General features: G+C 37.5%; 1 protein-coding gene across 19 annotated transcripts in view; it reads left to right on the top strand.

The window, feature by feature from the left end:
* Nucleotides 1–16,398, top strand: part of ATXN2 (ataxin 2) — a 126,079-nt gene that overhangs the window by 33,937 nt on the left and 75,744 nt on the right. For all 19 annotated transcript variants that reach the window (XR_008291519.1, XR_008291516.1, XR_008291515.1 and 16 more), the window contains exons 3-5: nucleotides 813–872; nucleotides 1,368–1,439; nucleotides 1,989–2,139. Coding sequence is in view for 13 of the 19 variants with exons in the window: in XM_053205781.1 (XP_053061756.1) it covers nucleotides 813–872; nucleotides 1,368–1,439; nucleotides 1,989–2,139 (283 nt within the window). In the remaining 6 variants the exon portion in view is untranslated. The remainder of the gene's footprint in view (nucleotides 1–812; nucleotides 873–1,367; nucleotides 1,440–1,988; nucleotides 2,140–16,398) is intronic.

Genomic DNA, 16,398 nt, shown 5'->3' with positions numbered 1-16,398 from the left:
TTTGGTATAAAATTATTAGCTATATATGTTGTTTTGTGAGATGATTTTATATGAAAAATATAAAATTATCTGTTAATAGTATTTTTCTTGCCTAATAAGTTATTTGTTGTTTTATAAATGGCTAAAGGCAAATCTAAATGCGTAATGCCTAAAAAAGATCAATGGAACACCAGGACTGGAGTTGCAGAGTTCTTTGGGTGTTTGGTTTTGAATTAATGTGCTTTTAGTTCGTTCCATTTTTCTCCCTTGGAAAGAGCCTTCTGGTTTTAAAATTTAGAACTTTTATCAATGAAAAAATCCATGATTGATGGATATGTGCTGAGGGAACATAGTGCAGCGTCTTCTGCAAAAGACCCCTCCACCCCATTTATTTATTTACATATAGTTAAACCTATTTAGTGTACAGGTCTGTGAGTTTTGATGCATACGATTGTGTAACCACCACCACAGTCAAGATAATGGGACATTTCTCTCACTTTGAAAAATCACTCCTGCCACTTTGTAGTGAACCCGCCTCCCTTTACTCCCCAATATTTGTGGTTTTGTCTTTTCTCATATATGGAAGTTCACTTTTGCTTTTTTGTGTCATGTATAGTCAAAACACTGTTAGATGGTATGACTGATTTCACTTTTGAAAACTTAAGCCTCTGTTCTCTAAGGAAACAAAAGATTGTAGTTAAGTAAATCTTTCTTTAATGCACGTAAGGTATTATAAAGCTAATTAAACATTTTGTAACAAATTAAATGTTAACTCTAATATGTATACAGAAGGATAAATACTGATGGCTAATATTTTTTTCTTAAAATTCCAGATTTCTTTTGATGGAATCTATGCAAATATGAGGATGGTTCATATACTTACATCAGTTGTTGTAAGTTACCAGATTATTGGGGAGAGACTGCCTGGCGCGTAGTGCAATAAAGTAATTTCATGGTGTTGAAATGTAGATGAATGATTCTCACAGTATCATTTCTTAGGTCACAATCAGGATTATTTAGAAAAAACAGAACTCCATCCAAGCTATCGTGACTCACTATAAAAGCATTCTTGTTAACCCTACTATGTACAAAATAATAGTAGTAGATGATTGTCTTTAGTGCATTATTTTGTCACTTAATAGAACCAGAGTCAGAAATACTTACCTTCAGTATTTAAATTCATACTGCAAACTCTGAGCAGGGCCTCCTGAGGAATTTTGAGAATTCAGTGTATTGTTAATGTTTTAAAATTTTTTATTGTTCTATCAGTAAATACCTAATATGTTGAATGAAGCCTGATGAGCTATATAAAAAATAAAATGAAAGCAACTGTCCCTCGAGACTGGCGAGCACACTGTTTCTTTGATAAATTAATTGTATGTTTTTAGGGATCCAAATGTGAAGTACAAGTGAAAAACGGAGGTATATATGAAGGAGTTTTTAAAACCTACAGTCCTAAGGTAATTTTTACTCTTTTCTCTTTTTGTTGAATGTAAAACCCCATGAATCATTAACTGCTGTATGTTTGTATGGCTTCCTGACGGTGTCTGTTAGTTTCTGATTTAATAATTTATAGTTATGTGGACATGTTTGTCACATTTTCACGTTTAGTTACTTTACCACTTAGATTTTGCTCTTCAGTTTCAAATACTGATTATTTTATAAACTATTTTGTATAATCAAACTTGCTTTGTGGGCTTATTACAGTATCTTGACCTTTTCAAGCATTGTGGACCTGAAGAGGGATTGAGTGGTTCATTATTCTATTCTTTATCACCATTAGTTTACTTAAGACAGACAATGGTAGCAGGGACCAACTTGTAGGTGAGAAGTATTTTGAATGATGGAATAGATAATAGGTCATATTTCTGAGAAAAAGGTATGATTATAAGATTCTCTTGAGATAGATTATTTTTGTCAAGGGCATTTAAGAAATAGTACCTTGATATGCTGAAGAATTGTTATATTTTATAAGTGTTTTGAATATTTACTCATGCTTCTCATTTTAGTGTGATTTGGTGCTTGATGCTGCACATGAGAAAAGTATGGAATCCAGTTCGGGGCCAAAACGTGAAGAAATAATGGAGAGTATTTTGTTCAAGTGTTCAGACTTTGTTGTGGTACAGTTTAAAGACATGGACTCCAGTTATGCAAGAAGAGGTGAATTTTGATTTCCTAAATATGTGTCATGGTTTATAAGATTTATTCAAAGACTTTATGCATTGATTATACAGACTTTTTTTTTTTTTTTTTAGAGTAACCTGATTAGGACAAATGGGAATTTTAATGCATTTTTGTTGGAAAATATTTAAAACTTCAGAGGAAGATTCCTTGATACTTTAGGATAAATCATGAGAGTTTGTGTTCTGTTAAAGTTTGTAAGGGATTTTCAGTCTATAGTTTCATGGTCAAGAATGCTACTGATTATACTCAACTGAAATTTCTTGTCTCATTTGGCCTTCAGTTCATAAACTTTTCATTTTAAGATGCTTATAAATAACACATATATAGTTTTATCATGCTTATAGTTCCATAAATGTTATAGTTTTATGACCTGGAAATAACATAGGACTAAGAGAGAACGGGCAGAGAGCTATGGATAGAAAAACAATGGCTTAATGAAGATGAAAAAGATAAGTAGAACGTGCGTATTTAAGAAAACATTCAGGAGGGGTGGAGGAGAGGAGAGAATGGGTGATGGGCATTGAGGAGGGCACTTGTTGGGATGAGCACTGGGTGTTATATGTAAGCGATGAACCACAGGAATCTACCCCCAAACCAAGAGTACATCTTTACACACTGTATGTTAGCCAGTTTGATAACAAATTATATTAAAAAAATAATAAAACATTCAGAGTATGGGACTGTTTTGAAAAACTAAAAGGGATGACATATTAAAATTTGGTCCACTTCAAATGTCCATTGAGGAGGAAAATATGGGAATTACTGTTACTCATTTGGAGAGTATATGCAGTGCTGAGTGTTTAGTATCACATTGAAAGGCTCTTGGCAATTTTGAACTTGGCTCTAACCTTTTTTTTTTAATGTTTATTTTTGAGAGAGAGTGTGAGACAGCGAGAGCGCAGGTACACAAATGGGGGAGGGGTAGAGAGAGAGAGGGAGACACAGAATCTGTAGCACGCTCTGAGCTGACAGCCGAAGTGGGGCTCGAACTCACGAACTGTGAGATCATGACCTGAGCTGAAGTAGGACGCTTAATCGACTGAGCCACCCAGGGGTCCCTTGGCTGAAAAATTCTTAAATTGATTTTTTCTGGTCAGATTCTATAGTCAATTCCATTGTGAGTTGTAACTCCCCACAGTTTTTGATTTTCATCATTCATTTTTGTTGCGCTCATTATGCTGCATTGTTTTTTAGAAATTACAAGCCACCAGAAAGTTAAAGCCTTTCCTTTGGACCTCTTAAGGTTCTCACCTATAGTTAGCTTGTTTTTTCAGAAGCTAGCAGTGCTAGGTACCTGTAACGGTTTGCAGTGCTGGAGAAAGCACTGTGTTCTGTTTTTGTACCTTCTCAAATGTCTGTGTCTCTGATTTACAACTCTTTGTCTAAGAGTCCTTCAATGGCCCATACAAGGAAACAAGTCTTTTTTTCGTTGCTGCCTTTGGAGTTGATCTTATTTATGCCTAGGACCACAAAATTATATTTATGCTTATACTGTTGAAGTATTTCACTGTTTTAAATTTAAAAATTGACTTTGGATAATAAGCTGAAAGGGAAAATACAGTTTTAGTTGAATCTAGTAGTACATAGCACTCTGGAAAAAGTATTGGTCACAACAACAACAAAATGTTCCTTACTCTGTTGGGTACCAGGCCATTTAGCTAATAGCCATTTACAATACGCTTTGTCTTTTGTTCTTAAAGTGAATTAGCATTTCCTAAATTTGGAAAGATAAATGTTACTTGGAAATATCTGTGGCATCCCATTCTTTGATCCTCTTCAAAATTAATGTCTTAAATTTTTTATTTTATTTTATTATTTTATCATGTCTTTATTTCTTAGGTAATTTGTATTCATTGTAGAAAGCCAAGAAAAAAGATCAGAGCGACAACTTTGACACTGTTCAGTACACTCATAACGGGATGGATGTATTTTGCTATACATAAAAATATAGTTTTCTTGATGAGGACATCCCATAGTGGAGTAATTTCAGGTATTTTATTTAAAGACTGTAGTGGTTTAGTGAATTACACAATTGTGTCCAGTGCATGGTATCCTGAAAATAGTATTAAGTCATGTGTTGAGGATTTCAGGTCTCTCTCTCTCTCTCTCTCTCTCTCTCTCTCTCTTTTTTTTAAACATTCATTTAAGAGAGAAAGACAGTGTGAGTGGGGGAGGCGCAGAGAGAGGGAGACACAGAATCTGAAGCAGGCTCCAGGCTCTGAGCTTGTTAGCACAGAGCCCAGCGTGGGGCTTGAACTCATGAGCTGTGGGATCATGACCTGAGCTGAAGTCGGACGCTTAACCCACTGAACCACCCAGGTGCCTGAAGGATTTCAGGTCTCTTAAGCCAGATTCTTAATACTGTCCTGGAAGATAGTATTAATACTATCCTTGTCTTCTATAAATATTATTTTGGAGATGCTATTAGTATAGAAAAAACTTTTTAGGGTAATTAATTGGCATGGTTCATTAATTACAAAAAATTAAGACATGATTAAGTAACTTGGTAAAGTGAAGACACAAACCTAGCAGCTTCTAACCCCCCAACTCATGTTCTTGAACGCTGTACTATTGTGACATAAATTATGTGGTCTCATTTGTTGTTTAGCTTAGTCAGAATAAGCCTGCATTTACCTTAAGGGATTTCCCCACAAAGCCAAAAGTAAACAAAATTCCTGTATAGTATAAATATGCAGATTATTCAAGATTCTTTTCTTTTTAAAATCTTTGGCTTTATTTTTGGGGAAACTTTTAAAAGTTAAGTTAGTATGGCTTTTAACTTCTTAATACTACTGATTTTAGTAAGTTTTTTTGTTTTACTAGGTTTTTAAAGTTGTCACATTTGTACACATATGCAAGGGAATAAAAGGCCTAGAAATAATTGATCTGTTTTTTATGGTATGATGGGTAAGTTTCATGTGATCTCTTGAATGCTATACATGTTACCAGTTTGAGTTGTGGGCAAAATGAAGAGTAACTCTGCATTTTGTAAGCTGTGGATTCCTTTTGCACACCCACAATTAGACTGTCAGGTTATCACTGGAAAATTAGTGTGTGTTTTATCCGTTATCTGAATTCCATTGCAGACAGATATGGGATGCTCTTATTTTCCCCTCTTCATTTTGCTATTTTGTAGGGCATTCAGCTGCTTTTTGTCTCTGCATCTTTCTGCTTTGGAATTGGCGTATGATCTCTACTCATTTTTTACTTTCCTGTTTCCAGTTTTCCTTTCTCACTTGATTTTCTCCTTCATTCTCTTTCTGCTTTTTCTTTTGCTGCTTTTCTCATATTTTGCTCTTTAATATCTCAACTACATTTTAGTTCTGGCTGCTCGTCTTTCTTCATTCTCCTAACTTACACTTCTTTCTACTGCTTCATTTCCTTAAAAGCGTTCTCAGTCTAGAGAACAGAGGCCAGCAAACTTCAGGCCTGTAGGCCAGATTCACTCATTGGTAAATAAAATTTTATTGTAACACAATATACCTGCTTATTTTTGTGCTGTGTGTGGCTGCTTTCATGCTACAGGGATAGAGTTGAGTGGTTGGAATAAGAGACTATATGGCTTGCAAAGCCAAACAATATTTATTACCTGGTCCTTTAAAAATCTTGCCAATTCTTGTCCTAGATCTTTTTTCCTGCTACATTTGGTCTGTTAGGGCTGATCAGAAATACGTACTGTATTGTCTTTGGTGAAATAACATAGAATATACTTTGTCTCTAAACTCATGCTTTGACTCTAATCTAATATTGTGTAATTTCATTAATTCCTTATTTGTGACCATTTGAATTGGATTTAGTTTGAAGAATCACTTTCTTTCCAGCTCTTTTGTCACAATAAGTGAAAAATCACATATGAGAAAATTAAGTTACCGGGAATGATCTCCATCCTCAACTATTTGCCCCCTCCCTTACCTACAACTTTATCTTCCCCTTGCCATCATTACTCTCTTTCCTTTGGTTTTAGTAGGTGGGATATTTCACTTCCTGTTCAATCTCAACTCCTCCAGTCATGCTTTTGACTGTGTTCCACCATTCCTGGGTTCTTGCTCTTTTCTGTCACCTCTGTTTCCAGACTCTTCAACCTCTTCCTCTCTAGTTGCTCCTTCGCGTTAGCCCAAAAACCTATTCAAGTCCCTCTGTTCCTGAAAAGAATTCCTTTTTGTCCTGGACTCTTCTTACTTACTATCCTGTCTTCCTTTCTTACTCAAACTTCTTGACTCTTAGTTTCTACGGACTCATCGCATGGTAATCTGCCTTTTATATTCACAACTTACAAGCTTCTGGGGCTACCAGTAACGCCTCATTCATAGGTCCTCTGTACTCTTTTTCAGACTTAATATTGATTTTGGCACTGTTGATTTCGTCCTTCAGAAAGCTGCTCTTCTGTTTCTCATGTGTTTTATTCATCATTCCTTCTGTGCTCATTCTTGGACTTTATATCTGTTAAAGTGCTCTTAAATGTGTTTGTGTTCCCAGTGTTTGTTTCTTTGCCCACTGCTCTTACCGTGTATCAGTTGTTTTATACTCTGCTAATTTCAGTTACCATATATAAGCCTATTGCTTACTCAGTTACCATATATAAGCCTATCTTTGTATATTGCCTTTACACCACGTTGTATTATAATTACGTTTCTCCCCTATTATACTTTGAGCTTTGTAGAATTTTTTTTAATCCTTGGAGCCTAGTATAGTATTTCTGTGCATAGGACAGGCACAATTGTAAATGTCTGTTTTGAGTGAATGAAATTAGGACTTACACATACTTAAAAAAAAACAACTATGTTATGTAAAGAGTGAGAAAACTATGGGGCGCCTGGGTGGCTCAGTCGGTTAAGCGGCCGACTTCGGCTCAGGTCATGATCTTGCAGTCCGTGAGTTCAAGCCCCACGTCGGGCTCTGTGCTGACAGCTCGGAGCCTGGAGCCTGTTTCAGATTCTGTGCCTCCCTCTCTATCTGACCCTCCCCTGCTCATGCTCTGTCTCTCTCTGTCTCAAAAATAAATAAATGTTAAAAAAAAAAAAAAAAAAGAGTGAGAAAACTAGAAGCAGTCTTACATATACAGCCTGCCAGCAAATACTTATTGAGCTCTGGATTGTGTTCGTTGCTGTGCTTGTTGCTATAGACAGTACAGAGAAATTCAAGACTTAATCTATTTTGGGTCCCTTTTGAGAACTTAGTGAAACTGTATACCCTCACCCTAGAAAAAACTGTGCACATGGACTTTTACACTTAATTCTGTAGTGTTCACAGTTCCCTAGGGAGTTCATGTACTCCATATTAAGAAGCTCCGCTCCAGGCATTTTCGCAGTTGGAGATACCAAGGCATGTGAAGGAATTCAAGAAAAGTGGAATGTTAAAATTAGTGGCATTGAATTCCAAATAGAGTTCAGAGACATGAAGAATTGTATTGGTTGTAGTAGTTGGAAGAAGTTGGACTGTGAATATGTGATAAGAGGGTAGTGAGAAAGTCATACAGATTATTTTATTCTGGTGTGGCACTGTTGTGTTCTCATGTGGTTGTCCTGTAGCTCTATAGGGCAAGGTCCTACGAGTAACAGAGAATTATCTCTTCTGAAGGGCATGATATTAGGAATGCCATGTCAGTTATATCTAAGAAGAGACAAATCTCAGCTGCCTGTGACCTGGGAAGACTTAAATTCTGAGGATCAATTTAAATGTGCTCTAAATTCATTCGTGGGTGGTGTTCTAGTAGGGCAGTAGGCTCTGTAGATGGGCAGGAGGTGCTAATGTTGGACAGGCAAGCAGCTGTAAAGTTGAACAAGTGCTCAAGATCAACAGCCTGCCCTGTGGCAGGAGGGAGGGTAGGCCCTGTGGTGGGTAGGCAGATGGGGTGATGGATAAGCAGGTGGTCTTGGCCGGGGGCTATCCAAGGAACTGTGCAGGAAAGCGCTGTAAAGAAGTTGGTGTGGGCCTGTGGGCTTTGGACTAGTTTTTTAGTGAGCCTGCTGAGTAACTGTTTTAATACTCTTCTGTTAAAACTGAACCATTAGAGAGTTTACTGTTTCAGCTTTGCTGTGGGCTAGTGAGAGAAGGATGTGTGCCCATACTGGGGCCAAGTAGTTAAGTGGAAACTCGCATTTACTGAGGCCAGTATGGAGATTTATACAGAGATTATTGAGTTTAAAAAAAAAAAAAAATATATATATATATATATATATATATAGTGGAACAGGTGATGAAAACAAACAAACAGATACAGTAGAACAGGTGATAAACAGATATAGAATGGGTGATGAAACACTAAATGGAGTAGTTTGAAGTACAATAGGGAAATATTGCATGTTTATTAAAATATCTGATTTATTAAAATTTCATTTCTTTATATGTTTTTAGAGCATATGGAAACTCTGCTGTATTCTTCCATGTGTATGCCAAGGTCAAAACAATAATTCTTCATTTATTAAAAACAAAATAGGGGCACCTGGGTGGGCTCAGTTGGTTAAGTGTTCGACTCTTGGTTTCAGCTCAGGTCATGATCTCACAGTTTGTGAGTTCAGGCCCCACATTGGGCTCTGTGCTGACAGTGCAGAGCTTGCTTGGGATTCTGTTTCTCTCCCCCTCTTTCTCTGCCCCTCTTGTGCTCACACACGCTCTTTCTCTCTCTCTCACAATAAATAAACAAACTAAAATAAATAAGTAAAAATAAAAAGCTAACAAAACCACTAGAATAAAATAGGATTTTATTTAGATAAACAAAATAAAAATATTGTTTAGTACTAATAAGAGGAAGGTCTGACTTAAGATACATATGGACATTACTGGTCACTGTTCAACGTCATTAATCAGCTACTGATACAAAAGGAGAACATTCTCAATAGGAACAGAACTTAGAAGAATGTAGAGACAAACATAGTACATGTGAATAGGCTGAAGATTTTTTATGAAAACACTGCTGAAGGACATAAAAGATTTTACTAAATGGAGAAAACGTGCCGTACGTTGAGTGGAAATATGTAACACTTGAAAGTTGTCTTTTTTCCTCAACGTAATCGCTAAAGATAACATCTTTATCTTTATAGAAAGTGAGAAAATAATTCTTACGTTTATAAGGTAACATTTATTAACAGAAGAATTTGGGAAAATTTTTTCTACAAGACTCATGAAGGGAGGACTTGCCCTACCAAACATTAAAATGTATTAGCATTAAAACATAGTTGTCATAGTGGCAAAAAATAGAGAATCTAAAACAGAGGAAATTCATATGGGTGTTTTGTTAATATATGATAAAGATAACACTTTAAATCTATGGTAAAGGTGGATTATTTAGGAAATGGTGTTGGTACAATTGGGGGGAATTAGATGCCTATTTCATACCCATCATCAAAATAAACCCTAAATGGTTAAAAAGAAGTAATTAAAAAAACCCCATCATGTAGAAATTCGAGAGCAAATTTGTGAATTTATATCATTTTGAGATGGGGAAGGATGTTATAAGCATGACCACCAAAGCAAAAATTTTTGCAAGACTTAGATGTGTCTAAAAGTATCATAAATTTTAGAAGACATGAGGGGTGCCTGGGTGGCTCAGTCGGTTAAGCATCTGACTCTTAATCTCAGCTCAGGTCTTGATCTTGGGGCCATGAGTTTAAGTCCCGCATCGGGTTCTGGGCTGACAGCTCAGAGCCTGGATCCTGCTTCAGATTCTGGTCTCCCTCTCTCTCTGCCCCTTCCTCTCTCACACTGTCTCTCTCTTAAAAATAAACATTAAAAAAAAAAAATTAAAAAAAAATTTTAGAAGACATGCTGCAAACTGGGGAAAATCAAATAAAAGAAGTTTTACAGATGGCCAGTAAACGTATGGAAAGGTAGTCCACCTCACTGGTAATCAAAGAAGTGCAGTTTCAAAGTAATAACGATTTTTAATCTGTCAGCTTGCTAAATGGGAAAAGTGAGCAAGATTAATTACTGGCACATGATAGTCAGAAAACAACTTACACTCTGTTAGTGGGGACCGTTTAAGTCAAAACAAGTAGCATTTTTGAGCTGTCTAGTAGGTAATTCAAATAAGTCCAGGAAGACCGTTTACTTGGCAGTATTCTGTAATGCTGGTATACCCAGTTAGTTACTGTCTGCTTTTAGTTTTATTTTTTCTCTTGCTCTGTATGGTCTCCGTTAAGTCTCAGGAATAGCACATATGTAAAAAGTAGTAATAAAGCAGGACAGTGAGGGAATGTGGATAAATGATCTGCATTTTAATTTCTATTCCATTTGACTGTAAATAGAAATTGCTTTTTTACCCAGATCAAGAGAGTTTTAAGAGCATGTGCACTTGAACAGTTGTTCTAATTTACATAAGGACAGTTTATATATTTGCCAACAAAACAGAAAGGTGTTTGTACAGCTGTAAGAATTGGAATTAGTTTTATTTACCAACTTTTTCTTTATTTCTCAACACTTCGCTGTAAAATTAAGTTGTTAAAAGAATATTGAATAGTAATGGCAGTTCAGTTCCCAAATTCTGTTTTTTTGCTTCCTGAATATTTCTGAATTTACTCCCCCCGCCCCCAGGTTTTCGACAAAATCTTTCCATTTTCCTTTCTCTCTAACTTTTGAGATGAAAACAGTACCTTTTGTAAAAGAAATTGCTCTAACAGTGATTAGACCCGTTTCATTCTTTCTGATGGCAGAGTTTAAGACTCCTCCTCCCCTGTCAAAATGGAGCTCAGAACCAGGAGCCTAATGAAGAAGCTGAAAACTGTGTCACCATCCTGATACCCCCCTCCACAAAGTATCTTTCTATTGGCATCTTGTTAGAGTTTCTTTTGATCTCTTTTGGAGATAATATGAGAAATAGAAATGTTGCATTCTGTGGAATCTGTCACCTCAAGTTTTAAGCGAAACAAGCCTTACGTAGTGGGTTTCCATTTTATCTAGTTCTGTGTTATATTTATCACGCTTTGCTGTAGAATCTGGTGTGCATTTGATTGTGTGGAGTCTTGACTATTGATATTCATTTAGATCTTTTCAAAATTTATTTATTTTATAAGAGAGAGAACACAAGCACGAAACAGCAGGGGAGGGGCAGAGAGAAAGGGAGAGAGAGAATCCCAAGCAGGTTCCACGCTGTCAGCACAGCCCAACTCAGGGCTTGAACCCACAAACCATGAGATCTGACCTGAGCCAAAACCGAGAGTTGGATGCTTAACTGACTGAGCCACTCAGGTGCTCCTTCATTTATTAAAAAAAAAAAAAAAAAAAAAATTTTTTTTTAATGTTTATTTCTGAGACAGAGAGAGACAGAGCATGAATGGGGGAGGGCAGAGAGAGAGAGACACAGAATCCGAAGCAGACTCCAGGCTCTGAGCTGTCAGCACAGAGCCCGACGCGGGGCCTGAACTCACGAACCGCGAGATCATGACCTGAGCCGAAGTCGGACGCTCAACCGACTGAGCCACCCAGGCGCCCCAGGCGCTCCTTCATTTAGATCTTTCAAAGAAATACGGTTTCTGGGTTTAAATTTTTATTGCTGATGCTTGATTGATTTTTAAGTCTTCTACAGTAGTGTTTTAAATGGTAAAATTTCTGAAAATTTCAGTCCCATTTTTCTCCATATTTAGATTTTTAAGAAAATTGCTTCTCAAATGTTATGTTACCAGTTGCAGTGTTTTTATGTTATGTAGTGGGTTAGTAAAAATAAGATGAAATATTTTATCTTAAAAATATTTTGCCTGAAGTTTAGAGAATCCAATATATACGTTTTATAGGGTTTATTAATCAGGAAAGTAAGAACTGCTTTTTTTTTTTTGAAAAATTTTTAATGTTTGTTTATTATTGAGAGAGAGAGAGAGAGACAGAGCATGAGTGGGGGAAGGGCAGAGAGAGGGAGACACAGAATCTGAAGCAGGCTCCAGGCTCCGAGCTGTCAGCACAGAGCCTGACACGGGGCTCGAACCCACAAGCTGTGAGATCATGACCTGAGCTGAAGTCAGACGCTTAACTGAGCCACCCAGGTGCCCCAAGAACTGCTTTTTTAATATTTAAGTTGTATATATTTTTCTCTCAGGGATTTAAAAAATATAATCATTTTATGTAAGAAGAATGTGAGGTTTCTTCATCATTAATGTATTTTGGCATAAATTAGTGTTACATAGAGCTACTGACTCTAAGCACTTTAAACTTTTGTTCAAATACTGTAGCATCAGAAGCATTTTTAGGGCCATTTATTGTGGAAGCCCTATACCCTGTACACTTTCTAAATGTTGCATTGATTGAGATTGTCCTGTTTCCTACTTACATTCTAGGCTTATCTATTGGGCTCCATATGTGGGACAGAGACAAATTAAATTGCAAGCTGTGTTTAACAAGAATGGTATTTAGGGTGTGCTGCTGCTGCTGCTGCTTCTTCTAATTTTTAATGTTTATTTATTTTTGAGAGAGAGCGAGCATGAGCAGGGGAGGGGCAAAAAAAGGGGGGGGGGGGACAGAGGATCTATGCTGGGCTCTGTGCTGACAGCAGAGGGCCCAATGCAGGACTCAAACTCACGAACTGTGAGATATGACCTGAACGGAAGTCGGACGCTTAACTGACTCAGCCACCCAGGCACCCCAGGGTTTGCTTTTTCATATCAGTTCATTCTTTCCAGACTTTGGTCAAAAGGGTACTTGGGCCAGATCTCAGAAAAGAACAAAAGAAAACGATTGGGGTGGTTTGTTTTCTTTTTTCTTTTTCTTTTTTTGAGAGAGAGAAAGAGAGAGAGAGAGAGAGCACACAAGCTGGGGAAAGGGGGCAAGGGGGAGAGAGAGACAGAGAGAATCTTAAGCAGGCTCTGTGCTCAGTGAGGAGCCCAGTGCAGGGCTCAATCCCATGATCCTGGGATCTTGACCTGAGCTGAAATCAAGAGTTGGACACTCAACCACCTGAGTCACCCAGAGGCCCCAGGCTTGGTTTGGTTCTAACTAGAAAACCATAGAGTCTGTTATTTTAATATTTATTAATTTAGTTTTAATACAGTAGGTGATGTTTGGACTGAAACTAAAGACTCCCAACATGATATACTATCCTTTTCCTTGGAGCTGCTTTTTGCTCAGGAAAGAATTTTTTTTTTAGGTGGCTTACTGTGTTTCAGAAAGCGTGTTATCGCTGCTTTCTTTCCACTGTATTTGCACTTTTGAAGTTGATATCCTTTAGATCTTACCTGCTGCAGCTTTCTGATAGTCTCCATCTCCATTTTCTTGCTAAGGTTCTGTCATTTTTTCCTTGAGTGGTAAATTTACTTTGAGTTCTGGGACTCAGAAATTTTTATGGAAATCACAGTTAAAAAGTAAGTACTACTCTAGGCCATATAATTTTGTTGTCAGAGAACAGAGAATAATGACTTTTTTTTTCATAGTTGCATATAGTGATCAGTAAGAAGAGACCTCCCCCTGTCTTTTTTTTTTTTAAGGCTGCATTTTGAAGTTGTGTAGTCTTTGTATTATAAAGTGTGTCGCTATGCTTTTAAGTGGATGACATTCATTTTCAGTCTTTCCAAAGTAGCTTTTACAGCAATGCAGTCTTTATTTCCATATGAGTAAATGCTATCAGATGCTAAAAGTGAATTATGTCCACAATAAAATCTGATTTATGTAATTTTTCTTTTAAAGGAATTTGAGGCTTTGTAGCCTTGAAGTTTTTCTGATTTTACCATTTGGTTGTCATTTCAAAAGAGAAGAAATGACTACAGCCTTAAGTCACCAGTTATGATTCAGTTTCTGAGATCAATAAGCACTGTCTGTAAGAAAGTCTGTATTTTACTACTAGCTTTAAACAAGATAATGTGCAAAGACATTATTTAGGTACTTTATTTCAGGTTAACATAAAACAGATGATAATAGGATCACTGGTTTGATACATTATTACCAGTCAAATGTGCATTCATAGATTTGGATGCAGAGCAATAGGCCTGACAGAATAAGCAGTTGCCTGTTTTGTGACCAGTGTTACTTGAAAGTTGTCAAAATGAATGCCTGTTCAACTAAAGTTAGACAAAAATGAATGTGTTCCTCGCTTGAAGTTTTGTTCCTGTTGGTAGTTGTATTATTTTGAACTGTCAGTACAGTAGGCATCAAGCCCCAAATCCTGAACACCAGGAAGCTCCTGCTTCTGTGTCATCTCTTGAACTGCGTGCCTGGGTTAAGGTCAGGACATGGCAGTGCAGGGTCCTGACTATCCTGAAGTTTCCCAGAAAGTGTATCTTCTGTCCCCTTTGGCCACATAGTTTTGCCAAGAAGTAAAGATTTATCTATTTAAATACTGGCATTTTCCCTCATTGCTGAGTCACAAGACAGCATTGTGGAAATAAAAGATTTCAAGCCCTGAAATATCTCCAGGTTTTGAGTTGCCTTTTGGTAAGGTAATTTTGGGGAGGGGACCAGGGTGACCTAGTCCTCATTTTTTGGACTGTTGAGAGCAATATTGGATTTTTCTTTTTTTTTTCTTTTTTTCTTTTTTTTTTTTTTAAGTTTATTTATTTTTGAGACAGAGAGAGACAGAGCATGAATGGGGGAGGGTCAGAGAGAGAGAGGGAGACACAGAAACTGAAACAGGCTCCAGGCTCTGAGCTGTCAGCACAGAGTCCGACGCGGGGCTTGAACTCATGAACTGAGAGATCATGACCTGAGCCGAAGTCGGACGCTTAACCGACTGAGCCACCCAAGCACCCCTTGGATTTTTCTTAATAACAGTTTTATTGATACATAATTCACATACATTATAGTTCGTTTAAATTGCACAATTCGGTTTTTTTTAGTATATTCATAGAATCTGTCACTACAGTTAATTTTAGAATATCTTCACTCTGAAAAGCCCCACACCCTTTAGCAGTCAGTCCCTACTTGGTTCCAACCTCCCCAGCCCTGGACGACTACTAATCTTTCTGTCTTTGTGGGTTTGCCCATTGTGGATATTGCATAGTAATAGAATCAGAGAAAGGGGCACCTGGGTGGCTCAGTCTGTTAAGCCTCCGACTCTTGGTTTCAGCTCCGTTCATGATCTCATGGTTTGTGAGTTCAAGCCCAACATTGGGCTCTGTGCTGACCGTGCAGAACCTGCTTGAGATTCTCTTTCTCCTCTCTCTGCCCCTCCCCTGCTTGTGCTCTCTCCCTCTCTCTCAAAATAAATAAATAAACATAAAAAATTTTAAAAAGATAGAGTCATACAATATGTGGCCTTTTGTGACAGGCTTGTTTCACTTAGTATATGTGTTTAAGGTTCATCCATCCACGTATCAGTGAATCTTTTCATTGCCAAATAATAATCCATTGTATGGGTATACTACATTTTTATTGGCATATAAATAGCATACAATGTTATATCAATTTCACGTACCTCACATTGATTTCAACAATTGTGTACATTACCCAGTGCTTGCCATGACAGGTATCGTGTAGTCACCATCTGTCCTCATACATTGTTACAATATTATTGACTATATTCCCTATGCTGTACTTCTCATCTCTGTGACTTATTTTATAACTTGAAGTTTGAGACTCTTAATCCCCTTTATCTATTGTGTGCTTTCCTTACCTCCCCACTGGCAACCACCAGTTTGTTCTCTGTGTTTAGCTTTCTGTTTTTTTGTTAAAAACAAAACAAAACAAAAAAACCCCTTTTTTTAATGTTTACTTATTTTTGAGAGAGATTGAGAGAGAGAGAGGGAGGGAGGGGCAGAAGGAGAGGGAGACAGAGAATCCAAAGCAGGCTCCAGGCTCTGAGCTGTCAACTGTCAGCGCGGAGCCTGACGCAGGGCTCGAACCCATGAACTGTACAGTCATGACCTGAGCTGAAGTTGGATGCTCAACTGACTGAGCCACCCAGGTGCCCGTTTTTTGGGTTTTTTTTGAAAAAAAATTTTAAAGTTTATTTTGAGAGAGAGAGAGAGAGAGAGAGAGCACAAGTGGAGGAGGGTCAGAGAGAAGTAGAGGCAGAATCCCAAGCTCTGCAATACCAGTGCAGAGCCCGATGCGAGGCTTGAACTCAAGAACCGTGAGACCATGACCTGAGCCGAGATCAAGAGTTGGACGCTTAACCGACTATGCCACCCAGGCCACTCCCCCCCCGCCCCGCCCCGTTTTTATTTTGTTTGTGTTTGTTCATTTGTTTTGTCTTTTATACTCCACATGAAAGTGAAATCATATGGTACTTGTTTTTCTCTGATTTATTTTACTTAGTGTAATGCTTTTTAGGTCCATTCTGGGTATACTACATTTTAGTTATGCATTTATCAGTTGATGGAC

This window comes from Acinonyx jubatus, chromosome D3 (assembly GCF_027475565.1).
Source record: "Acinonyx jubatus isolate Ajub_Pintada_27869175 chromosome D3, VMU_Ajub_asm_v1.0, whole genome shotgun sequence".
Classification (NCBI taxonomy): domain Eukaryota; kingdom Metazoa; phylum Chordata; class Mammalia; order Carnivora; family Felidae; genus Acinonyx; species Acinonyx jubatus.
This window is presented reverse-complemented; position numbering and strand designations above follow the sequence as displayed.